At 42.3% G+C, this 27,411-nt stretch overlaps 1 protein-coding gene across 2 annotated transcripts in view; it reads left to right on the forward strand.

Annotated features, from left to right (window-relative positions):
- The first annotated feature begins 5,489 nt into the window (after positions 1-5,489).
- Positions 5,490-27,411, forward strand: part of CXADR (CXADR cell adhesion molecule) — a 51,944-nt gene continuing 30,022 nt past the window's right edge. For both annotated transcript variants that reach the window (XM_032763894.1, XM_032763893.2), the window contains exon 1: positions 5,490-5,607. In XM_032763894.1, the coding sequence (XP_032619785.1) occupies positions 5,553-5,607 (55 nt within the window). In that variant the 5' untranslated portion in view covers positions 5,490-5,552. The remainder of the gene's footprint in view (positions 5,608-27,411) is intronic.

Raw genomic sequence — 27,411 nt, forward strand, 5'->3', positions numbered from 1 at the left:
AGTCTTAGATCCATAAAATCATGTAAGGCCATGGAATAATGCATGCGTGTCTGCAGGTTGGTTTTCCTGTCGTTGTTTCTTGTCCCTTTGTCTAACTCCGGCCTTTATCTGTATAAATAGTATAGTTTGTGTCTTGTATGGTGCTCACATTATCTAGGTATTAGCAGAGCGCTGTGCTAATAAAACAGAGTGGTCTGACAAACTGTGAGTCCTGAGTCTAACTTTGACAATTTGGAGGTTCCACCGAGATGGCAACGTCTTCACGGGCTGTGTGATTCCTGATTGTTTTTGTAGGATGAACTGTGGCAGCCGCACCTGGGCATTTGGCCCGCTAAGGCTAATACTTTTCCAATTGCCCTTAAACGGTGCAATTGTTCTATGCTAATGTCTGTGTTCCTGACACCTGGATTGCAACATTCCAACAATTTTGCTTAAAGGTGCAGACAACATTTCTTTAATCCATTCTTATTTTTACAATATAATTAATTCTACTTTCACACTGGCCAGACACGTAGGTGAAGTGGGAGCCCCAATGGCAGACATACATTGCACAATATTTCATAAAGATAAGGTCTCACTAATTAACCCCTAGTTTCAGAATTCCCAGGGCCACCCAGAGGTGGGGGGGCAAGTGGGGCAATTTGCCTCAGGCCCCCACAAGAGTTTTTCTGGGCCTGTGGAGCAGGGTCCTTCACTCGCTCCGGGTGCCCCGGAAAACTCTCATGGGGCCCAGGCTCCCGGAGCTTCTTCCGCTCCAGGTCTTCAGTGGCAATTTGGAGGCGGGGGGTCCTTCCACTCTGGGACCCGCTGCCAAAGTGCCCCAAAGACCCGCGGCAGGAGGTCCTTCCTCCCCGGGACCTGCTGCCGAAGTGCCGGGTCTTTGGCGGGAATTTGGCGGTGGGGGTTCCCTGAATCCTCTGGGAGGCCCTGAGAATTCCATATAAACAAGATTATTCACTTACCTGTGTTCTTCCTGAAGCACCAAGCCTCTAGTATAGAAAAGAGACTTCATTCCCTTGACATGAGATGAACTTTGCCATTTTACCTACAGGGAACAAAACAGATCAGAAAGTTATGGATGCCACAGCAGAACAAGCCCTAGGTCAAGCTGTTTCCTCTGAAAGGACTTCCAAGTTTATCTCTGTCTGTATCCTATTTTGTTATCAGCAGGCACTCCTTCCTCTCCACATGGGATATTGGCTTGTTCTATGAGAGCCAGGCAGCCTCAGCAGCATCACTTCAAGAAGTATCTTGATATTTTCAAGGAAGCAACATGGACTTCCATTCACACATTATGCCTTGGTCCAAGCCTCTACTGATGCACCCTTTGGAAAAGTGGTTCTGTGAGCAGCAATATACCTACATAATACATGGAAATATACCTATCTCATAGAGCTGGAAGGGACCCTGAAAGGTCATTGAGTCCAATCCCCTGTGTCAAAGTTAGACTCAGGACTCTCAGTTTGTCAGACCACTCTGTTTTATTAGCAGAGCGCTCTGCTAATACACCCAGATAATGTGAGCCCCATACAAGACACAAACTATCTATCTTATTTATACAGATAAAAGGGCAGGACCACCTGTGACACAGCATGCATATTCCACGTCCTTACTGATTGGTATCGATCTAAGGCTAATACTTTTCCAATTGCCCTTAAACGGTGCAATTGTTCTATGCTAATGTCTGTGTTCCTGACACCTGGATTGCAACATTCCAACAATTTTGCTTAAAGGTGCAGACAACATTTCTTTAATCCATTCTTATTTTTACAATATAATTAATTCTGCTTTCACACCTGTCTTCACTAACAGGACCAAATATTGATTTTGCATCAGAACCCTAAGTGGTCCCCTTAAGGATTGAACTCACAACCCTGGGTTTAGCAGACAACTGCTCAAACCACTGAGTTCTCTCTCCCCCCCCCCCCCCGCTTGTCAAATCATCAGTCATTCACAGATCACATCCATAGTGATCAGGACTCAAAGTAAAAAAGGAAGTTACTTATCTTTTGCAACTGGAGTTCTTTGAGATGTGTGCTCTCTATCTGTATTCCACCACCCACCCTCTTTCCCCCTCTGCTTCAGATCCTCTCTGATTTGTGTCAGCAGGAAAAACTGGAGAGACATCAGCCTGTACTGCCCCTTAAACCTTCAGCACAGAATATGAAGAGAGCAATGGTGCAGGCAGGCATGGACCAATGGACTAGAATTCTCTGGTCTCAGGTGCATGGAGCACATATGTACCTGTAGTTGAATACAGTTAGGGACCATACTTCTTGAACTCCAGTTATAAAGGGTAACTTCCCTTTCATACCTTACAGAGTTTTGTTTCAAGCTGTTTGCAAACTCAGGGTGACATCACTGCGCTGGTTCACATTTTAAAGATGATCTTTTTAATCATCTGGGCTAGACACTTAATTATTTTTAATAGAAGTTTAGGTGCTGGAGCAGAAGCTGGCAGCCACAACAAAAAACAAATAAACAAAAAACCTCATTTTGCTAAGCTACTGTGAGCTGGTGAAATGCAACTCCTAGATTACAGTTCCTTGCTCCAATGTCTCCCTCTTCCCAATAGTGACTTTTCTTCCCATCTTGGATGCTCTCCTTTGATCCAAAGTTCAAAGCATTGACTTCAGAAGGAGCATTTCTGTTCACTTCAGAGGGCTCTGACTAAGAGCCCTTGTTCCTTCCTTGTCAGTAAAGTGCTTCTGGCCTCCTGTTTCACCAGATCTTATCTCACTTTCAGCAGTATAGTCACCTACACCTACTGCTTCCCCAGCTTTGTTAATCTCAGAATTTACAAGGTGTCACACCTTGTGATAAATCTGGCAGATTTTTGCAATTAATCACAGTTATGAGCTATGACTTTTCAACATGGATTTTAGTGATTTATTGAGATCCATTTAATCAAGAATATTTCTTGAAAAATGTAGATTTCTGACACATCATCTCTTACACTTAAAAACTTTCTGAGTTAAGACCCAGTTTTTTAGCAGTGTTGTTATAAACTTAAATGGGAGTAGGATTGGCCCTATGGAGACTAGACAGAGTGTGGACTTCAGGTTTCCTAAATGCTATACAGTATTTCACTTAATTACTAGCTAGTGTTTATTCCACATAAGGGTGAGGATCTCCAGTCTAACAATGAATCATTTTCTCTTTCTGTAATACATATAATTACTTCATCATATTTTTCATGGTATATAATGTCTGTGTTGACACAAGAGGTGATACAAGAAAGACTTCACTCACCCAGTCTATGATACTAAAGTCCAGTTAACCTTTAAAGTACTAGTCTGCAATGCATACAAAACAGAACAACAAATCAGAGAGAAACAAAACAAATATATTTCTCGGCACTGTAAACACGCTTTATATGAAATCCACTATATGCAAAGATTTTCAGTTGTCTCTAATATTTTAGATTATTAAAGATTTTATTGCAACTCTCTGAGAAACTACTTAACATATTCTTTTCCAATTTGCTTTGCCTTGGAGATCTCACTAAAGGTTTTATCTATACCAGTTTATGTAAATTGATACAAAAATCAGTTTAACCCTTACTGTACATACACTTAAAGCACTTTAACCATTGCTTAAATTACAGATGCTAAATAAAGTAATTTAAGCAAGGGTTAAACTGGCTAAATATATCGACATTACATGTTTATACTGATTTACCTTGATACATTTTAAATAATCTTGAATTCAACAGATGCAACCTTTTTGTATAGACAATACCTAAGACTGAAAAATTAGACCAAGTTTGAAAACTGTTACATTTCTGAGAAATGATATTAGAAATTCTGATTTGTTTTACATGATCTGTTTTATTGACAGATAATTTAGTATGTTACAAAGAGAAACCATATTTAAGGTATAAACCAGGGATTGGCAACCTTCGGCATGCAGCCCCCATTGGTCTGGAATGGCAAACCACAGCTAGTGGGAGTCATGATCAGCCAAACCTCCGGACGCGACAGGTAAACAAACCATCTCGTCCCGTCAGGGGGCGTACCCTGGCGGGCTGCATGCCGAAGGTTGCCGATCCCTTGTATAAAGTTGAGGGTTGAGCTTTCAACTTTAACTCTGAATTTTCTCGCTTTTAAGCTCTTAATTTCTCTGCTTTAATATTGCATTAATGCTAGATGTTTTTCTTCGTGGAATAGATAATAGTTCTGATCTGTATAATTAAATAAATTGCAGGGAAAAAATCCTGATTTAAAAGGCTATGCTAATTATGCAAGATCATCTTGAAGGGGAATCTAAACACGTTTAGACAATGTGAATTGTCATGTATTTATAGTGTAAATGTTAACCATACTCTTGTACTCTTAGAGAAAATGACTTGCATCCACTTAACCCTCTCTAACCTTACAAAGAACACACATAATGGTGGGAACTTTAACGGGGGGGGGGGGGGGGGGTGGGGAAGGGCGCGGAAACGCTGATGTTAACACAGCCCAAGTAATTTCAGTTGGAGTCACCCTTCTGCTGCAGCCAGGGCCAGAGGGGTGAGTGGGTAGGTGACTCTGAAGGGGCTAGGTGAGTAATTTAGCATGACCGAGTTGTAGAGGGTAAACTAGAGCAGTAGCTGGGTGGATTAGCATAGTTGCCAGGCTGCACTGGAGAGGAAGCGTTTGTGTGTGGCTGTAACTGTGCTGGGAGGAGGGGGTGCCCCTGTCGGGGAGGGGGGCAGTAGAGGGTGTAGCTATCGGGGCTGTAGCTGGGTGTCTTTGGGAGCATGTCTGGGCAGTAGGGGCCAGTAGCTCCGTGCAGGGGGAGGGATGCGTGGTGTATCGCTGGGTCTAGGGCTGTCCTGTAGCTGTGAATAATCAATCGGTGGGTTGGAGCCAGCAACTTCTTTGTCTCTAGTTTCAAAGTGGTAGCGGTGTTAGTCTGTATCAGCAAAAACAACAAGGAGTCCTTGTGGCACCTTGGAGACTAACAAATTTATTTGGACATAAGCTTTCCTGGCCACCTGATGAAGTGGGTTTTAGCCCACGATGGCTTATGACCAAATATATTTGTTAGTTTCTAAGGTGCCACAAAGACTCCTCCTTGTCTTTGTCTCTAGTCTCTGCTCAGGGGAGTGCCTGGGAAGCGGTAGCCGCCCGTGTATCAGGGAGGGAGGGTGGCAGTGCCTGTGCGGTGTGTGTGTCCTCGGAGGGGGAGGAAAGGGGTGGGCAGTGCCTGTACTCTGTGTGTGTCCAGGGGGGAGGGGGTAGTGCTTGTGCGGTGTGTGTCCCGGGGGAGGGGGCAGTGCCTGTACTGTGCGCGGTGTGTGTGTGTGTCCCAGGGCAGCAGCTGGGGGGGGGGTGTGTCCCGGGGGAGGGGGCAGTGCCTGTGCGCGGTGTGTGTGTGTGTGTCCCAGGGCAGCGGCTGGGGTGTGTGTGTGTGTCCCGGGGGAGGGGGCAGCGGTGTGTGCGCGGGGTGCCGGTGGGGCTGTGGCCGGCCGGAAGTGACGGGCCGTCGTTCACCTGCTGGGAGCGTCCGTTGGGAGTCGCCGTGTTGTGAGGAGGACGCCGAGGCGCTACCGCCGCTGCCCCGCCATGGAGCTGCAGCCGCTGGCCGCGCTGCTGGGGAGCCTCCTGCTGTGCTGCGCAGGTGAGAGCCGGGCGGGGGCTGGTGTGGGGGTGCCCCCCGCCCATCGTGTGTCCGGCCGGGCAGAGCGCGCCCCTCTCCCCCCTGCCCCGCCGGTCGGGGCCAGGCTTCGGGGCTGCCTCGGCGGCTGGGGGGCTGCTGTCCCCGGCACCTCCTCCCCGGGTGCCGTTTGTAGCACGATGCTTCTCCCCCCGCCTCCCCCAGTGCCCCCAGAGGCGGGCTCGCCGGGTCCGGTGTGTGCTGCGGGCGGGGACCGGAGGGGCCGGATTCTCCACCCGCCGGCTCCGTGCCCCTGCCCGGGGCCTTGTCCCCTCCGTGCGCCGCGTCCCCAGCCGGTGAAAGTGCCTCGGGATCCTTCAGTCGGAAAGTGGCTTTGTCAGCGGGGCAGGATGCGCCCGGCGCGGAGCCCAGACCCACCTCTGCGCTAATCCAGCCTGTTCCTCCTTAAAAAGCTATCGCGTGGCGCCTTCCAGCGCATTTCGGTGCTTTGGTCTTTCTGTGGCTTTCAGTTGGATCCGTGTAAAAATGTGGCGCCGTAACCTGCAATGTAGGAAATGTGGATGAAATGAGAAGCTCAGGGCAGAGCTAACTTTCTCAACGAGTAACTTTTACAACGTTATGAATAAATTGCTGGGGTGGAAGTCAAAGCAAAAAGTTTAAATTACTTGGAAATACTTTGATCTTTTCGCAGCGTATGAAGCAAAAGCAAAATTTAATTAAGTAAAAGGAGCAGGCATGTTGTCCTTGTTTTGACACCCTTTTGGCTGCTAAAAGGTGGATAAGCATAGTTTAATTCTTTCAATGTATTTGCAGTTATTTTACAAATTATAGAAATTTTAGGTAATGGCATTAAAATGTGTTCACTATAGTTTGCCTAAAACACTTATTTTCGATCCTGTAATAAAGTTTATCAAAGTGATGTGTTAATTGCACCTAATTTTAGGAAACTGCTACAGTTATCTGTTGAAACACTTCCTGTTTTCAGAGCTTTCCGATATTTTGTACAATTTTCCATCAATTTCGATGTAATACAAAATAACTATGAAACACCTGGGGAGGTTAAAAGTTAGAAAAAATACTTTTCAGGGGCGTTAGGATGAGACTCTCTGTTTCCTGTTGAAATGTTAATGCCATTGTTGATGTCACAGCTGTGTTGGGGAATTACTCATGGGATCAAAATTTGTTATAATAGAATCTCCAAATCTAACCTCTTGTGTGACAATGCATGAGTAGTTGGAAACTTTCTTGTCAACTTAATGTAAAAATACATGGCTGGTTTGCTTTTTGCTGTCTGTTTTACTGAATATATTACATTTGTTAATTAAGATTCATTTAAAAATATTTTCCATGTACTTAGAATAGGCACTGTGTATAATCTAGATTGATTGATGTTAATTTTGTGCATTTAGAAACTTTTTGTTTTCGTTGAGTTTCTTGGACAGTTCTGTCCAGAGTGAAGTTTGAGCACAAATTTTATATATAAACACAAAACACTTGATTCAGGTGAAAACTCTGTATATAGGGAAAAATACTTACAACATTACTTTCTCTTTGCAAATCATTAAACTGTGCCAGTGTATATAATCCCTATAATTTGACAATTGTTAGCACATCATGTTGATATTTTATCATAAAATGGAAGTAAATGACACAATGTGCTAGTGTTAATTTGAAACCGAGTAGCAGGAAATACAATTTATAGTTCAGATCTGTCTTTATTTAAAGGTGATTTGAAGAACAGTTGCTTTCAAAATGAATTTGGAAAGGGCAGTAATCAATGTTCAGTACGTCTATATTTAGATTTCATAAAGAAGGTAAATTTCAGCTTTTTGTCTTGTATTTGCCTTCTTCCAATTAAGAATATTGTTTTATGCAAAATATTTTATGTTCCTTTAAAGGAAAGGAATATTTAAATGATTATTTTCAGTATTTTGATAGAGAAGTTTTTTTTCAGATAATCTTTTTTCATTTATGACAGTGATTTAGTCTTCAAGTATTCAGTTAAGGAGATGCTATAGTTATGGATACAGTATAGTTTTCAAATTCCAATCATCTTTAAGTGGACTTGCAAATATGTCTATTACCTCCACCTCAAATTAAAATATAAGTATTACATTAAAAATATTAAAGAATGCTGAGGTTGTAAAGTCAACCACTCAAAAAGTTAGAAGATGACAGAATTAATGCTGCATATTCCAACTTTAATTCAGCCCCTTTGTTGTACATGTTAGGATATCATGTGGTCATGTAATTAAAAACTATCTTTTCAAAGGTCTCTTGCCTCATCCTGTGCTCATAATGGGTTCTAATTAACTTCATGAGTAGCAGCTATTCAGTGTTTGGCTTTATCCTCACCATTTGATTTGTTTTCCCATGTCTAACTTATTGTACACCCTTGCTCTGCTTTGAATACAGAATTAAGTTCCTCATTGGCTTTTCTTACAGAGCTCATCATTGTAATATCAATCTGCTTCATAAACATTAATTTATTTTCATAACACTTCAGTGAGGTAATGTGGTATTCTGTTGTCACTAGACAGATGAGGAACTGGTACACAAAGAGATTAAGGTAAAGAGAGCCTGCTAATTTTGGGATCCCAGTTCGAAGCCCCAGGGGATAGATTTTTATCAGAGAATTTGACATGTTACATGTCCAGAACAGAGCTGTATTGACTTCCATTGTAGTTGTGAATGGTCATCTCTTCTGCAAATCAAGCCCCCAAATGTGTCAGATTGAACAATTAGGATTTGGAACAAACAATTAGTGGCTACTTGTGAATAAACTGATTTAAGTCGGGGTAGTCAATTATTTTTTGTCAAGGCATAGTCAAGGTCCAGACTCTAGAGAAACATTTTTCACACAGCAATAACAGTAATGATGAAACGTATGTAAAAAGATTTCATGGTCCATTCAAAAGTATCTGGCAGTATGCATTTGGCCCGCAGTCCGCCTATTGACTACCCGGGGCTTAAGTGATTTGTCCAGCATCATACAGAAACCCTGTAGGAGATGGGGGGATAGAAGTCAGTTCTCCAGGGTGGCATTTAACTGATTTTTTTCATGAGACTATCTTGTCTTTCTGTGGTCCCCTGCTTTATTCACTCATTCCAGCTTCTCTGAAACAAATGATGCAGAAGTCCTACAGACAATAGCCTCATTTTCTATGCAACCCTGGTTCATTTCTAGGACACTGCCTATCCGGTGCACTGAATTAAGCAGAGGTCATGTGAAGAAAAAAGTGTGTGATCATGTAATTAAAAGCTATATATCATAAGGCATACCCACAAGGGGTCTGAATTAAGGCTGCACAGGCAACCTTAATTCTGGCATTTCCTAACTTTTTGAGTACTTGACTTTGGAACCTTAAATTGTCATAAAGTAGCTTTTTTTTTTTTTTTGGAAGAAATTTCCTAATTTTTTTTTAAAGCAAACGGGGGGAAAATATCACAGAAAAGTAGGGCTGGAAAGGATCTTGAGAAGTCTAACCTTTTCTCCTCCTCCCCCTCACCCCAATTCACTGGGGAAAATCCCATAGGTTCCCTGATGGTGGTACCATTTCCTAGTCCTTTCCATAAAATGGAGCCAATGGTGAAGTCTTGGTTCTCCTTGTTTAACAAGAAGTTGTTTCTGCTGGAATGTCTGTGAAACTGTTGAGGCTTTTATGAGGTGGTGAAGGGGGAGGATGTTTTAGCCCTGCCTGTGGGCTGAGGCAGGACCAAGTCAACCTCTAGCAATGGGGATTCCACAACCTCTCCTAGAATCCTATTCCAGAGCTTGATTACCTTTTAAAGTTTTTCTTTCATCTGACCTAAATCCCACTTGTTGCAGATTAAGCCCATTACTTCTTGTCATAACTTCAGTGGACATGGAGAACAATTGATTGCAGTTCCCTTAATAACAGCCCTTAATATATTTATTAATTTGACATCTTTTCTAAAGACTAAATATGCTCATTTTTTAACCTTTCCTCATAGGTTAGGTTTTCTAAACCTTTTATCATTTTTGTTGCTCTCCTTTGGACTCTCTCCAGTTTGTTCACATCTCTCCTGTGTTTAGGCATAGCTGGATTTGGTTTAAATCAACAAATGTTGGTGAACAGTTTTAGCTGACGCATTGAAATGAAAAAGAAAAATCCATCTGTAACAGTCAGCACAAATGCAGCTCTATTCCCTCCCCAACCCCCGCACCTTTTGCCTGCAGGGACTCGATGATGACACCAAAATTGGTCATTATTAGGGGGTTGGAATCTTTGGAGTTTGGCTCTAAAGCACAGACTTCTGCCTCTTAAGCTAAGGGACTAAAGGTTGTAATCTTTTATGTGGACCAGACTGGAAGGAGGCGACCCATACACTTTGCCGTGTATTTGCTGATTGGCAGAGGACTGTTGAGACAGTATAATCCTGGGTTCAATTCTGGATTGTACTTTAATAGTCACAGACCCTTACATCCTGACCCCTTAATCATTTTCTTCTTTCACAGCTCCTATCTCAGTCTCACTTCACTTTCCCTCCATCTCATCATCCTTTTGCATTCCAGTCAAGTTAGTTCCTTCTCCATGCTGCCTGAGCACCAGCAGTGGAGGATTCAGAGCTCCCTGTTCATAGTTCTGGTGCTTGGCACAGCAGACTCCCAGCCACCAAGAGGAACAATTTCAGGGAGAGTTCTGCTTACTCTTGCAGCCTTGGAATAGATCATGCTTATTCTGTAGGGATGGTACATGTGCAATCTGGTACGAACTGTGTGAAGATGGATGGTGAACATATGATAATTACAGATAGTCTTTTGAAAATTTAACTGCTAAAGTACTAACCTTTTATTGAGTTTGTGTAAACCAGGGGTCCCCAAAGAGTGCCCGCGGGCGCCATGGCACCCGCTGGGACATCCATGTGTGCCCACCTACTGTCTGCTGCACAAGCAACCACTGAAATGCTGCCGAGAAGTGGCAACGTCAAGAAGCGCTACTGCCGAAATCCTGCCGAATTTCAGCGGCGACTCCTCTTGATGACACTCCTTTACGGCAGCATTTCAGTGACCGATTCACGGCTACTTGTCCGGTGGCCATGGTCCTTGGCGGCTAGTCGTCTGGCGCCCAGCCCACGGAAAAGGTTTGGGACCACTAGCGTAAGCTATGGATTGCCCCGTATCTCCATGAGAGTTTTGTAGAGATCTGTGAGGCAGATTCCCCTGAAGTGAGGGAGTCAATTAACACCCTGTTCTGCCTCTCAGACTAGGTATGTGGTGTTATGCGCATCATACAGAGACACAAGCCTGCTTTCTGCAACCCTCCTTCCCCCAACAACTTGCTTCAGCGATTCCCGAAATCAAAGCCGCTTACCAGGGGCCTCCTCTCCTGTTTGCACTTTGCCAAGCTCTGTCAGCTGTGACTGGCTAGCCTCCTCCGGGGTAGAGAAGAGCTCCTGGCTGCATGCATCTCTGACCTCTGAGTCATCTGCCTCTGGGTCCCCACCCCCTCCACATCCTTTTCCCAGTTTTCCTCCTTGTGTCTTGGTCCAGTCTCAACTGGCATGCAAGCCAACAAAGTATCCACAGTGGCCTTCTCAGTGGAGGTTGGCTTGCCACTCAGTGTCGCGTCCAGCTGTATGTAGAATCGGCAGCTTGTGGGCGCAGCACTGGAGTGGCAGTTTGCCACCCCCAACTTGTTGTAGGCATTCCACAGCTGCTTCACTTTGACCCTGCACTGCAGTGTGGCATGATCATGACCCCATTCTGGCATGCATTGTGAAATCTGTCCATAGGTGTCATAATTCCTGCAGCTGGAGTGCAGTTGGGACCGGACAGCCTCTCCCCAAATGCTGATGAGGTCCAGCAGCTCAGCATGGCTCCAAAGGGGGATCGCCTGATGCATGGAGCAGGCCTGGCCACCTGGAAAGATGTGCTGAGACCACTCCATGTGTCACTGAGGAAACAGGAAGGGGACTTTCAAAATTCCCAAGCAGTTAAGGGGTGGGACTCACTGTTGGTCATCTGAAAGCAGGGCACTAAAGTTCAAACTGATGACCAGAGAGGTGAGAACAGGCATTGTGGGACACCCCCGGAGACCAATCCGAGTGCTGTAATTGACCATGGTGTCTACTGTGGTACCAAGGCGCTGTACTCCTGGTGCAGAAAGCTGTATGCCTCTTGTTGAGGTGGTTTTTTTATAGCGCTGCAACTGCACAGTTTCTGTGCACTGCGTGGCTTGGCAGGTACACACCTCAGGAGTTACACTGCAGAAAGCTGCTTTACTGCACAGAAACTTGCCAGTGTAGACAAGGCCTTAGTGACTACTTTTGTTTCTTCACTTTCCCAAGCAGCTGGTAGGTGGTTCATATCAGATTTGGGTTACTTTCAGGTTTCTGTAAAGCAGCAGTGAAATTGACCAAGCTACTAAATTTCACTTGCTGCTGTTTTCTGGATTCAAAGACAAGTATTGAATTGGTTCACATATGGAAACATATCTTTGCAATCGTAAGAGCTAGAAATGTTAAAATGAAAGCCTACATTCTTCAGAAATTGTTGGTGAGCTCCTTCTCCATGCAACCTACCTGGGAAAGCTTCCTACTTGCTACTGGTGAATGGGCGAATACTTTTCAGTCACTGCGTTATCTCTGGTTCATTAGCTGGTAAAGGGTTTTCTTTTCCAACCCTTGGTTTTAGGTGATTTCCAGGATTGTTTGCTGAGAATATGTCTACACTATGAAATTAGGTTGAATTTATAGAAGTTGATTTTTACTAAACGATTTTATACAGTCGATTGTGTGAGTCCCCATTAAGTGCATTAAGTCGGCGGAGTGCATCCGCAGCACCGTCACTGGCGTCGACTTTCAGAGCATTGCACTGTGGGTAGCTATCCCACAGTTCCCGCAGTCTCTGCTGCCCATTGGAATTCTGAGTTGAGCTCTCAATGCCTGATGGGTGGTTTTGGGTACATGTTGTCAGTCGCCCCTCCCTCTATGAAAGCAAAGGCAGACAATCGTTTCGCACCTTTTTTCTGTGCAGACGCCATACTGCTTTCAGCAGACGGTGCAGTAGGACTGCTAACCGTCATCATCCAACCACTGCTTCTCCCGCAGCTCTGCTCTCCTCGTGCCATGGATCGACCTTGCAAGTCCGCTCGTCATTCGGTATAAAAATCTATTCTCGTGGCATCCGTCGTCATCCACCGCTTCCGCTGCAACTCTGCTCTCCTGCAGACAATACCGCGGCAAGAATGGAGCCTGTCAGATTACTGCTGCTGTTGTGAGCATTGTAAACACCTCATGCATTATCCTGCTGTATATGCAGAACCAGAACCTGCAAAAGCAGGTGAGGAGGCGAAGACAGCGCGATCACGATAGCGATGAGGATATGGACACAGACTTCTCTCAAAGCACAGGCCCTGGCAATTTGAACATCATGGTGGTAATGGGGCAGGTTCATGCTGTGGAACGCCGATTCTGGGCCCAGGAAACAAGCACAGACTGGTGGGACCACATAGCATTGCAGGTCTGGGATGATTCCCAGGATCTGGGAAACTTTTGCATGTGTAAGGGCACTTTCATGGAACTTTGTGACTTGCTTTCTCCTGCCCTGAAGCACAAGAATACCAAGATGAGAGCAGCCCTCACAGTTGAGAAGTGAGTGGTGATAGCCCTCTGGAAGCTTGCAGTGCCAGACAGCTACTAGTCAGTCGGGAATCAATTTGGAGTGGGTAAATCTACTGTGGGGGCTGCTGTGATCCAAGGAGCCAACGCAATTACTGAGCTGCTGCTATCAAGGGTAGTGACTCTGGGAAATGTGCAGGTCATAGTGGATGGCTTTGCTGCAATGGGATTACCTAACTGTGGTGGGGCAACAGATGGAACGCATATCCCCAGCTTGGGAACGGACCACCCTGGCAGCCAGTACATTAACCACAAGGAGTACTTTTCAATGGTGCTGCAAGCACTGGTGGATCACAAGGGACGTTTCACTGACATCAATATGGGATGTCCAGGAAAGGTACATGATGCTTGCATCTTTAGGAACTCTGGTCTGTTTGAACAGCTGCAGGAAGGGACTTCCTTCCCAGACCAGAAAATAACTGTTGAGGATCCTGAAATGCCTATAGTTATTCTTGGGGACCCAGTCTACTCCTTAATGCCATGGCTCATGAAGCCATACACAGCCACCCTGGACAGTAGTCAAGAGCTGTTCAACTATAGGCTGAGCAAGTGCAGAATGGTGGTAGAATGTGTATTTGGACGTTTAAAATTTCGCTGGCCAAGTTTACTAACTTGGTTAGACCTCAGCGAAACCAATATTCCCATTGATGTTACTGCTTGCTGTGTGCTCCACAATCACAATGTGAGAGTAAGGGGGAGACGTTTATGGCGGGGTGGGCGGGGACCCCCTTAGAATTGCATGCAGCTCATCATAGAAGTGGTATGTCTGGGTCTCTCACCCAGAGCGACCATTTGCCTCTTTGGTTTTTTAGTAGGCTTGCCTGAACACCTTAATTTTCACACAGCACTGCTGCAGGTCCCTCTTATAGCCTCTGTCCATCATGCCCTTGGAGATTTTTTCAAATATTTTAGCATTTCATCTTTTGGAATGAAATTCTGATAGCATGGATTCATCTCTCCAAACAGTGGTCAGATCCAGTACCTCCTGTTCGGTCCATGCTAGAGCTCTTTTGTGATTCTGAGACTGCATGATCACCTGTGCTGATGAGCCTGCCATGCTAGCCAAATTGGAAATGAAATTCAAAAGTTCCCGGGGCTTCTGTTATGTACCTGGCTAGTGCATCTGAGTTGAAAGTACTGTCCAAAGCGGTCACAATGAATCACTCTGGGATAGCTCCCAGAGGCCAATACCGTCAAACTGAGTCCAAACTACCCCAAATTTGACCTGGGATGTCAAGTTCAGCGCTAATTCTCTCATTGGGGAGGAGTACAAAAATCTGTTTTAAAATAGCTTCGTTGTGTGGAAGGGTGCAGGGTTAAAGCGATCTAACGCTGCTAAATTTGACCTAAACTTGTAGTGTAGACCAGGGCTAGAGTTGGCTCTTCTCTCAATTGGGTGATTTTTTTTCCCCTTAAAAACAAGCTTCACTGGCATGCCGATAATCTTCTTAAGTAACTTAACAGGTTGAATTCTTGTTTTTGAGGTAGATAAGAAATAATCTTTATTATAAGTAGCTATTTGGAACAAATCCACCAGATTAACTTTTCTTGTTTATGAAGGAAAAATATATCCCACTTCAGCAAAAATTTGGAGTTCCTGCTTCAAATCTTCAGTTATGATATATACACTAATACAGTGTTTCCCAAACTTGGGATGCTGTTTGTTTTGGGAAAGCCCCTGGTGGGCCGGGCCGATTTGTTTACGTGCCCCATCCGCAGGTCCGGCTGATCGTGACTCCCACTGGCTGTAGTTCGCTGGTCGAGGGACGAACTGGCCACCACTTCCAGCAGCCCCCATTGGCCTGGAGCAGTGAACTGCAGCCAGTGGGAGCCGCTATCAGCTGGATCTGCGGACGGAGCAGATAAACAAACTGACCCGGCCCGCCAGGGTCTTTCCCTACACAAGTGGCATCCCAAGTTTGAGAAACATTGCATTAATACCTTGGCTTAGTATTTACAGATAAATCTTCCCTTGACTTAGGGGAAATTTTCAAATAGTAAGCTTAAAACTGTTTAATTTGTGATCTATATTGACCTTTCTCTGACTACTTTTCTATTTTTTGTTTTTGTTTTTTCATCCCCTCCTCCATCTACCATCACCACAGGCAGTACCCTTGGACTCACTTTATCTCTTAGCAGTTCCGGAATAACGAAACATTTTAACACCTCTGTGCTGTCATTCTTTCTAACCAGGTCTGCTTGAGGTCAGAATACCACATTTTACAGAGTCTATACTTGGTTATTTTTGTATGCTAGCACATTTTAAGGTTAAAACAATCAAAAGTAGATTTTTAAAAATATTTCAGTAGGTTCACTTTTGCTAAATAAAATCAGTTCGTAAAGTAGAGAAGGTAGTTGCTTCTGAAATTGTGAATGTTAAAGGTAATTTAGTCTGATTTGCTTTTGTTTGTTTGTTTGCCTATTGCTTTTTCTTCCTTTGCCCTAGAGAGCAGTAGGCACCCATGTCAAAACCCTTAGTGTACCTGCAGTTATACTGGCAAAACTGCACTTTGCTGGTATAGTTTTATTTTGCTTGGAGTTGAGTGCTGAGAGAGTGTAGTTGGAATAAGCTATACTGGCAAAAACGTGCTTTTGACAATACAAACTATGTCCATGCTAGGAGTGTGGTGTTGGTATAGTATACAGATATCGTGGCAAGCTGCTCCTAATATAGACCTGACCCTAAACCTATTTTGAGAATATGATACAGGCATAAGATGGTAAAGTGTGATCATAAACCACGTGTACTACTAGCTAATGGCTGACCCACAGAATCTATTATGTCCATTAACACCCATTTGAAATGCTATTAATTCTAAAAAATTCACTGTATTCATTAGTTAGACATTCTGTAATATAAATAAGTAGAAAAACTAGCAACATTTACTGTAAATGGAGACTGAAGTGGCTTTGCTCCTTGCTCTTGAAGACTAAGTTTAAGATTCAATGTAACTGAGTTGAAAATTGTGTTGGTTTGCAGATTTCCAGGTGACTGGGATACATGGGAGTAAATCAGAAGTGCTGCCGTATCACTACAGTGAGACACATTTCTAGATAAAGAACAGTGGTTTGAGGATTCTCTGTGTGGTGATCCTCTTGACTATTATTGTAGTCTTGTAAAATCCCACTTGAGCAGCACTAATAATATAAATGTTTTTATATATTCAACAAGGTAAAGGTGGGCGAATGGATTGTGGGCTGGCAGAGTTGACTGTCTTGTACAGCTGAATTATGGGTTATCAGAGAGATTTTGTCCTGATTTTTTTTGAGGGGGAATTGTGTGGGATAATATATGACAAATGCAACATGTCAGGTATAACAGAATTTAGATATGTCTATGTGACATACAGATCAACCCAGGAATACATGTTTCTAGTATCTCTTGACTATGCGATTTGAAATTACACTGGTAGTACGTGTGGTTAAATTAAATGCCCTTGTCTACAATAGACCATGTAACCCTTTGTAATTGAACTGGTGGGATAGCATCAGTGTAAATATTAGCAGTACAATGTCCACACTAGTTATGGTTTTTCAGATGCATGTCAGCTGCAGTTCTGCCCTAAACTCTCACTAGTGCTGTACCATTGATGACAATTTATCTGCCCTTGGGGTACCTATCCCACAGATCCTGGCACAGCTGTCTGAGGCTGTGGGTTTCTGAGAGTTTCCAAAAGGCCATCTTACAGCCAAGGTAAAGGTGGGTGAATAGGTGGGGGAATGTTGAAGTCTGACCTCTTTTCCCCCTCCCCACAATTTACTGGGGAAAATCCCATAGGGTCCCTACTTCTGGTACCATTTCCTAGTCCTTTCTATAAAATGGAGTCAAAGGTGAAGACTTGGTTCTCTTTGCTTAACAAGAAGAGTTTTTTCTGCTGGAACTCTTGTGAAACTATTGAGGCTTCTATGAGATGGTGGATGGAGGATGTTTTAGCACTGTCTGTAGACAGCCTGAGAAGGAAGATTAGTTCTTGGAATTTGTAATTCACCAGTCATGCATTCATCATGCTTGGAGTAGACAACATTGCACTGTACTTGCAGATGGTGGTGTCAGTAGGTAGAGCATCACTTTTGTGTTTGGATCATAACTACAGACTGAGTTCTTGAAGCCTGTGATGAGCAGCAGTATCTGCATAACTTGAGAATGAAATGGGTTTTATAGTATCTTCCTTTGTGGAATTCCAGACCTTATGGATAAGAGCTCCCCTTTGTGTGGAAAAGAGTAGTTGCCCTGTGGACGCTGGCTACCGTGGACAGTTGCTGCTTATATGGCACCATTTTGACAGTAGGAAGCCTATGATGAGTGAAGTTTGGTCATTTGTAGGGCATATAATGTGTTGAAGGGGTGCATGGTTAAGGATTTAAATAGCTGGGACTCCCAAACTGCATGAGGTATTGAATTTATGTGCACATTTTATGGCAGCCTCAAATAAATCTAAATGTATAATATTGGAAAGAGGTTCAAACTATTCAACGGTGTTGTAAGCCTTAATGGCTCACTATGGCAGGTTCATGGATGTGTACATTGGGTGACCAGGCAGTGTACATAATGCTAGAATTTTCAAAATGTGTTGATCTCTCAGGGGTTAGTATAGGGGAATGCTGCTCTTCCTGAACAAGTGGCATAGATGGTTTTTGCGTCCCCACTGATTCCAGGTGACCAGGTATATGCATTTTTGCAATGGCTTGTAACCTTTCCCTAACTACACAAACCTGAAGAAATGCAGCTTCACTGGTATGCTCAGTAGATTAAGGATGGCAGTGGAAGGGTATGCTGCCAGGAGACTGAAAGCAGGTGGTGGATGCCCGACTTGCAATGGCTTGTTTATTGGCTAATATAGCAATTGTCCTATGTCTGCTGCATTTTGCATAACATGTAAAAGCAGAGAGGAGGTTTTCACTGAGTATTGAGTCTATGCACAGCTGGAGAGACAAGCAGTTGCACCTGAGACTGTTAGTGCAGACTGCAAATGACACGCTGCACAAATTAGAAATGCTCCCTGTACACATTTTCAAAGTGAAAGTGTGAATTTGATTGTGGAATCATGAAGTGAATCTGACTTGTAGCTGACAGAAGTTTCTTTATGCTGCGGTACAGCTGTTTCTGTACAAAAAATCTTTCATTCTTTTTGTGTGTAGTTTAATGTATAATGCCTAGATAACTTTACAATTAATTTATATTCTATAAGCGAGGGAGTTGGTTTTAACTGTTCATGTCTGCAAAACTAAAAACTCAATTCTAAACAAAGCCATGACAGTTTGCCTTCCTTGAAGCAAGCCTTTTCCAAATGGTGGTTGTAAAGCTTATACACTCAAGGAGCGTCTTTGTGTGTGGAAGCCAGTGGGGAAGGGAGGGGGCTAAATGGGAACTGGCCTTTATAGAGCTCTGACATGGATGGATGGATAGATAGATTTTGCCGCAATTTTCTCAGTTTTTAATATTTTGAGAAGCATGAAAAATTTCAACACAAGAGGTGACTAAAGAAGTTTACTGTATAAACCATTTTGTTACTTAACTGTGTAGCATGCTCTAACAGGCATCCTTTATAATGTAATGTTAGACCTAAGACTGAATGTCAGTCATTTGACTCTCGTGCTAATCTCTTATTTATGTATCTGAGAAACAATAATTAAATCATGAATGCTGCTGCAAAGATCATTCTCTCAGCCTGTTGATTTTGATCCCTTGTCACAGATCAAGTCAAGTGCTTCCTCTTTGCCTCTCATTGGACTGCTGTGAGGGAATCCTGCTGCTGAATCCCAGGGAGTTTGAAGCCCCCAGAATGTGAATAATTGAGGCACTGCTGTTTCCAGGGTCACTCTTGAGGTGCAGATTTTCTATCTGCCAGACTCCATTGCTCACTTGTGAAATTTTCAAATGAGCACGTTTATGTTTTCTCCCAGGCCTTCCCCTCATGCTTGAGAGGAGTTCCTCACAAGCATACGAAAAACTGCCTCATTATCCTCTTTCCAATCTCTCCTGTGGTGCTTACAAAAATTGACAATTGTTATGCTGCTTGTGTGCTGATACACTGTCTCTCCAATATTGTCTCATCATTTCCTTTTACTCCCCGAACTGTCTGTACAGGTCTGTTGCATCTTATGCACATTTGACATGCACGATTTCAGCTTTACGCAGTTGGCAAAAAACAAAAAAAAGAGAAAAACAACAGTTTTAATACTGTACCTGTAGCTGGCAATTCCTCCCACCATTACACTCAATGTAATTTTGACTATACGCGATTTTCGCTTTACATGCTGACTGCGGAACATAACCCCAGCATAAGATGCGACAGACCTGCATTCATCTGTTGTCTCTTGTCTTGTATGTAGATTGTAAGCTTGTGCGGGGCGGGGATAGGGTGCATGTTTTTGTTCTGTGTGTTCGGCTCCTAGCACAGTGGGGTCCAAGACCAGGGCTCCTAAGTATGATGGTAATAGAAATAATAATTAATCAGGGAGGGAAGAAGCCTAATATAATCTCTCTCAAAACTCATAATTGTGACTTCAGAACTATATTTATACTGGAATTTCAGTATTTATTCTACCATTAGCTATCATCAGTGAAGCCCTATGAATGGTAACAATAGTGGAAATATACTAGTATGGTTTAGGACAGGTTTTAATCACTATCTCAGCTAAACAGTGATGGTAACTTTACCTTGTTTTTGGAAATCCCCCCTCTCCCCCCAGCGAGAATATCCCTTCTCATTTCTACTTGCTTGAGCATTTTCAGTGGGTGAGGTCTGGTGCAGTGGAGCTCTCTGTCTGGTGCAGTGGAGCTCAATGGCAGAGTGAGAACGGGGAGTTGCAGACTTTCCTTGTGGTGCTTTCCTTGGTGTAGCCACAGCTGAGCCCCTGCTGCTATCTTGTGGCAGCGGTGACTCCTGAAAGAGCTTCTGCATGGGATGGGGAGGGACTTGGGTGCTTGTGCCCAGTCAGCTGCATGAGCTCCCACTTCAGTTCCTCCTGCTCCTATTCATTTGAACTGTGTAGGGTGGGGTGGAATGAGCTTGTGAGCTACAGAGAAGGATCCCGAGGACTGCTAGTTTGTCAGCCCTACTGTAAAACTTGTTGCAAGAGGGCCTCTTCCCGTCTAAAGAGTGAGTCCTTTGTCAGGAGAACGTAGAGGATATTCTTGGTTCAAAACTCTAAATGTATGATTTCTGTAGAATGAACCTATGTAGATAACTTAACTTCCTCTGATAGGCTACTGAAAAAATTTTATCACTTCCTCATATATTTTGTTCTTTTATTTAAAAGGTGGGAGTGATCACCAGTCAAACTATTACTGTTGAACTTAATGAAATAAGTGGGGAAAACAGACCCTTTTAAAATACAAACATTTCCCTCTATGACTCTTTAAGCTGCTTAATCCTTCCTTTTTTTCTGTTCACCTTGATACATCGTAAAGAACCCCTTTTCATGTCACCTCTAAAAGTAATTTGTGTTACTGAATAAGTTTGGTTACACTATTGACATAGAGCTCACCACATGCTAAGAAAGTCTATTGTCCAGTAGCTCTGGACAGCCAAAAACCTACTGTCCTCTGGATAAACTGCTACCTTACATTTAAAATTCTAGATGCTTTGACAGATGTCTGACATGCCCAAAATGAAAAGTGACTTGCTCTCTTTCCTTGTAAATGTCAGCAAGGGCTTAAAAAAGAAATATAGGATTTTGCAATGTGTCTCAATCTCCTTAGTGGCACGGGAAACATGGAGCTGAGAGGAAAATCAGGATGCATCTGGTTGAATGAGAGCAAAAAGAAAAGCCCCTAAAGTGAACTAGATGTAGAGACATTCGGGGGATGATGGGCATTATTTTAGTATAGTGTATAGCTGGTGCCACTATTCAGTTCTTTTTGTTGACACTGACTTTCCTGCTAGGGGATAGGGAGGTAGTGCTCCTTCTGTTGCCAAGATCCCAGTTTTGTTACTCTGCTTCACACTGTCTGCCTCCATTAAATTTGTGTAGATTGCTCTACTGGAATCGGGAGGCTTTTACTTAATTGCAGACTGACCCACACCACGTTGGATCATTTAAATGTGTCCAAATCAAATCAAACTAAAGTTATCAAACATGCATCTTAAGTAGTTCTCCAGAATCTGAAGATCCTGGATACTGGAATAGATAAAGCTCTATACTTAAACTTGCTTTGTTGATAAAGCTTTTTATAACTCTGTTGGATAGTGGTTGTACAAAAGGAATTGTAATCTTTGCTTTCCTACAGTAATGAAAAGAATACAAGTGTTCTGTGCTTCTGAACTTGATAACTATGTCCCTGTGGAGCAAGGTCATCAACTACTGATGTTGCTAGGAAACCAGCTCAGGAACAAGAGCTTCAAAAATGTTCAGAACAGTTTGTGAATACAGGGATAGATACAAAAAGAATGGACTATTGGGTAAAGATTAAATTCATTTATTGTCCTTTCACTTCCAAATTTATTTTAATGATAGTCAAGCAAAGTATTTAGAAAAGGCCCTTGTTCACTTTGGAGTTACTTCCTAAGGCACAGATTCTGCAAACACCCATGTTAACTTTACTCGCCTGAGCAGTAGAGACTACTAACAAGAGTAAAGCTAAGCACAAGTTAGCTGTTTGCAGGTTTTGAGCCTAAATTATCTATAAATATTTCAAGTTATTAATCTTTAATCTGAGAAGAAATAACTTTTCTGACAATTGCTAAGTGCAAGAGTGTAATAACAGTGTAATAAGAAAAGCCAAAGAGGAGTTTGAAGAGCGGCTAGCCAAAAACTCCAAAGGTAATAACAAAATGTTTAAGTACATCAGAAGCAGGAAACCTGCTGAACAACCAGTGGGGCCCCTTGACGATCGAAATACAAAAGGAGCGCTTAAAAATGATAGTCATTGCAGAGAAACTAAATGGATTCTTTGCTTCAGTCTTCACGGCTGAGGATGTTAGGGAGATTCCCAACCTAAAGTGGCTTTTGTAGGTGACACATCTGAGGAACTGTCACAGATTGAAGTGTCACTAGAAGGAGTTTGGAATTAATTGATAAACTCAACATTAACAAGTCACCGGGTCCAGATGGCATTCACCCAAGAGTTCTGAAAGAACTCAAATGTGAAATTGCGGAATATTAACTAAGGTTTTAACCTGTCCTTTAAATCGGCTTCGGTACCAAGGACTGAAGTTAGCTAACGTAACGCCAATATTAAAAAAGGGCTCTAGAGGTGATCCCGGCAATTACAGACGGTAAGTCTAACGTCAGTACCGGGCAAATTAGTCAAAACAATAGTTTAAAAAATAAATTGTCAGACACATAGAAAAACATAAACTGTTGAGCAATAGTCAACATGGTTTCTGTAAGGGAAATCGTGTCTTACTAATGTATTAAGTTCTTTGAAGGGGTCAAAAAACGTGTGGACAAGGGGTCCAGTGGACATAGTGTACTTAGATTTCCAGAAAGCCTTTGACAAGGTCCCTCACCAAAGGCTCTTACGTAAATTAAGCTCATGGGATAAAAGGGAAGGTCCTTTCATGAACTGAGAACTGGTTAAAAGACAGGGAACAAAGCGTAGGAATTAATGGTAAATCTCAGAATGGAGAGGGTAACTACTGGTGTTCCGCAAGGGTCAGTCCTAGGACCAATCCTATCCAATTTATTCATAAAATGATCTAGAGAAAGGAGTAAACAGTGAGATGGCAAAGTTTGCAGATGGTACTAAACTACTCAAGATAGTTTAAGACCAAAGCAGATTGTGAAGAACTTCAAAAAGATCTCACAAAACTAAGTGATTGGCAACAAAATGGCAAATGAAATTTAATGTGATAAATGTAAGTAATGCACATTGGAAAAAATAACCCAGCTATATATACAATATGATGGGGCTAATTTAGCTACAACGAGTCAGGAAAAAGATCTTGGAGTCATCGTGGATTGTTCTCTGAAGATGTCCACGCAGTGTGCAGAGCGGTCAAAAAGCAAACAGGATGTTAGGAATCATTAAGGGGTAGAGAATAAGACAGAATATCTTATTGCCCTTATATAAATCCATGGTACGCTGACATCTCGAATACTGTGTAGCAGATGTGGTCTCCTCACCTCAAAAAGATATTCTAGCACTAGAAAAGGTTCAGAAAAGGGAACTAAAATCATTGAGTTTGGAGAGGGTCCCATACGAGGAAAATTAAAGAGGCTAGGACTCTTCAGCTTGGAAAAGAGGAGACTAAGGGGGATATGATAGAGAGATAAAATCATGAGTGATGTAGAGAAAGTGGATAAGGAAATGTTATTTATTTATTCCATTATACAAGAACTAGGGTCACCAGATGAAATTAATAGGCAGCAGGTTAAAAACAAATAAAAGGAAGTTCTTCTTCCACGCAGCACCGTCACTTGTGGAACTCCTTACCTGAGGAGGTTGTGAAGGCTGGGACTATAACAATGTTTAAAAGGGAACTGGATAAATTCATGGTGCTAAGTCCATAAATGGCTATTAGCCAGGATGGGTAAAGACTGGTGTCCCTAGCCTCTGTTCGTCAGAGGATGGAGAAAGATGGCAGGAGAGAGATCACTTGATCATTGCCTGTTAGGTTCACTCCCTCTGGGGCACCTGGCATTGGCTACTGTCAATAGACGTTTTGGTCTGACCCGGTACGGCCGTTCTAATGTTCTAAATGTAGAGACAAAAATAGTACGTACTTAGCAAGTCTTTGCCACTGGAGTATGCAACTTTTTAAAGAGATTCCTGTCAGTAATCATGATATTGACTGAAACTATTGCACCTTCTATTTATTACAAGTAGCACCCAAGATATAACAAATTAGAGGAGAACATATATTTTTTTTTCAGTTTCTTTACTTTGTGCATAGACACATTTTGCCACTTTCACAGTTTCTCCTGTATGCATCCATTTCTCCTGTTTGTGTGATCCTTTAATACAGCCACAAGGGAAAATATTTCTTTAAAATAGGAAAACATGATTACATTTACTTTGGATTTGTATACAAAAATAAAAAGAGCCCTAGGTACCCCTGTCATAAATTGCAAAAAGAAAAGTAAAACTAACAGCCAGCAGAACTCTCCATCCACACAGACCAAACTTCATGCTCTGTGGCACCCCTTGCAAATAGATTTACCTTCCAGTGTGTCCTCAAAGTCAATGGACCTGGCCTATATTGGGGAGAGGGGAAGCTTGTTTCAGAACTGCAGTCCACTCACATAGAACACTCTAGCTCCCTCTGTTAAATTCAGAGGAATCCAGCTTCAGCGTCTCCACTGGTCACAAGTATGACAGTACAGTACAAGGAGAGAGGTAGTCTCTAAGGGCTGGCCTACACTACAGCTGTAAGTTGACCTAAAAGTTATGCTATTTCAGCTATGTAAACTACATAACTGAAGTTGACATAACTGAGGTCCCGTGCTGTGTTCATGGGAGATGCTGTACCACTGACTTACCTTATTCTTCTCAGGGAGCTGGAGTACAGAAGTTGACGAGAGTGCTCTGCCATTGACTTAGCAGATCTGCTAAATTAACATTGCTGCATCGATTGCAGGAGTGCTGATCTAGTTGTAAGTATAGACATGGCCTAAGTAAGGTCACAAACTCTAGAGCTTCATAGGTCAAAACCACTTCAGTTCAATCCAGAAAACCAATAGGCATCCAATGTAGATCGCAGAAGAAAAGTGTCATGTGCTGCCATTGAGAATCACCACTTATTATCATCAGGCCATTATATTGTGTACCAATTTAAAATTCCAGGTTTAGGATATTGCAATAATCCACTATGTAACAAAACCCACAAAAAATGACAGAGGGACCTGGTGGCAAACAAAGTAAAAAACTTTTTACCTCAACTTTTTACAAAATAACAGGCTTGCAGATTGTGTGTATTGGAAAGCCTTGCTAATAGCTGAGTTTGTACAGCATTAGATGTACTTTAGAAATAATTTGTGCTAGTAATTTTATGATGATGATCTCTGCACAGTAATACTTTGCCATTTAGAGCTGCTACTTTTCTTTAGTTTGCAGGGTTGTTGTAGCAGTGTTGGATATTAGAGAGACAAGGAAGGTGGGTGAAGTAGTTTTTTATTTTATTTTTTTTTTATTAGGCCGACTTCTGTTCATGAAAAAGACAAGCTTTTGAGCTTACACAGACTGGTGTTTACACTTACCAGAATACTCAATTATTGGATTACTGCACAGCCTCAAAATACTCTCTCACCAACATCATACAGCTCCTGTGCAGTAGTGCTTTTTACAAGTTGCCATAAGCCATATCTGATGTGTACTAGGCTCCTGGTGGATCTGTTTTGTTTCATGCTGAGCAGGAATTTAGGAGTGCCACTGACTGGGAGAGGTTTTATAGTGTGATACTGACTCGCATTGTAATCCCTCAGCAATCAGCAAAAAGAGTTTGTGGAAGTTAACTTGTAAATCTCAGTTTTTAGCATTCATGCTGACCTTTAAGCCTTTCAAATAGATATAGATAATTTTCTTTGGTAGCACAACTCGGTAAAACATGTATTGGAAAAACTCTTTTTGCCTACCAAGGTTTAAATTAAGGGATTGGTTTATATCCTACACAATTCTTTAAAAGTGTATATGTTTTCTGCTACTGTAGTATTCAGTTCAAAAAAATCTACCTTATTACCCACAATAGTTGCATACCCTGAAGTAAAAAGAATGAGGAGTACTTGTGGCACCTTAGCTTATGCTCAAATAAATTTATTAGTCTCTTTTCTGGGCCCAAACCCACTTCACTGGATGTATGCAGTGGAACACACGCGCACACACACGACATGAAAAAAGCCCACCTTAACTGATTCCTCTCATTATAGTTAGTATGGCAACACCCATGTTTTTATGTCCTCTGCTTGTGTATATATATATATTCCCACAGTATTTTTCACTGCATGCATCCGATGAAGTGTGTTTTAGCCCACAAAAGCTCATGCTCAAATAAATTTGTTAGCCTCTAAGGTGCCACAAGTACTCCTCATTCTTTTTGTTGATACAGACAAACGGGCTACCACTCTGAAACCTGATACCCTGAAGTGTAAGCAGCAATATTATCTCATCTCTTCCTTTTTTGCCCAAGCACTCCAAACCTACCAAATTTAAGAATTCTTGGACGTTTTCCAGGGAAAGTAAATTAAATATAGCTATGTAAATAAAATGCTTAAATGCAGCCATAGCTTTTTCTTTTCCACTTGTTTTATTTTCACATTCTTTCCCTCTGTTTACCTTTCTCCTTTTTCTTTTTGTGGATTCGTCTTCCTTACCCTCTCAAATTCTCACTAATATTAAGTTTGGATTTCTTTAGTACTAGGAAAAGCAAACTTTTCCTATCTGTTTCTTCCCTACTGCATCTTTGCCAATTGTTTTCACTAATTCCCTAGTTGCTTCTCGTTTGTTCTTTCTCCCTTGTGTGTATTCTTTTTGCTTTCTCTGACCCTTCTAGAATAAATTAGGTTGTCTCACTGGTTAAGGTAGTTTTCAATAATAGATGTTCTAAAAATTTACTAGGCCTTATGCACCTAACTAATATGCATTTCAAACCTTGTCCTTCAGCACATGATATTTAGGGCCTCTAAAATAAAATGGAGATGGATAGTGAATTAGTCCATTGGAATTGAGTTTCTCTTTTAAAAAGAAAACAAATAATTTGAATTAAGTTACCTACAGAAGGGGAAAAATAGCCTGTGTTCTTTATCCTGTTTCTTTAAAATGCATAGAGAGAGCTGGGACAGATTTCTTTGATTTTTTTTTTATTAAGAGTATCAGATCCTAATTTCCCTGGTTTTGGTGGAAGACTATGCAAATAGTGGGATTACAATGTCATAAGAGTAGCTGATTACCAGTGTAGGTGAGAGAAGGAACTTCTGTAATTGTTCTGCTTAAATTTATTATTATAATTAATGCAAAGTCCTGTCAAACTCTTGAGAGGGGAAAAGATTCAATATCCAATCAGCTATGTATGATGTGTTTGCTTGCAGAGTTGCACCATGTCATAAACAGATAAGAAAAGTTAATAGCACAGAAGTACTTTATATCTCTTTGACTGTAAAGGGTTAACAAGTTCAGTAAACCTGGCTGTCACCTGACTGGAGAACCAATCAGGGGACAGGATACTTTCAAATCTTGAGGGAGGGAAGTTTCTGTGTGTGCTATTAGTTTTTGGTTGTTGTTCA

The sequence above is a fragment of the Chelonoidis abingdonii genome, chromosome 1 (genome assembly GCF_003597395.2).
Source record: "Chelonoidis abingdonii isolate Lonesome George chromosome 1, CheloAbing_2.0, whole genome shotgun sequence".
NCBI classification, from domain to species: Eukaryota; Metazoa; Chordata; order Testudines; family Testudinidae; genus Chelonoidis; species Chelonoidis abingdonii.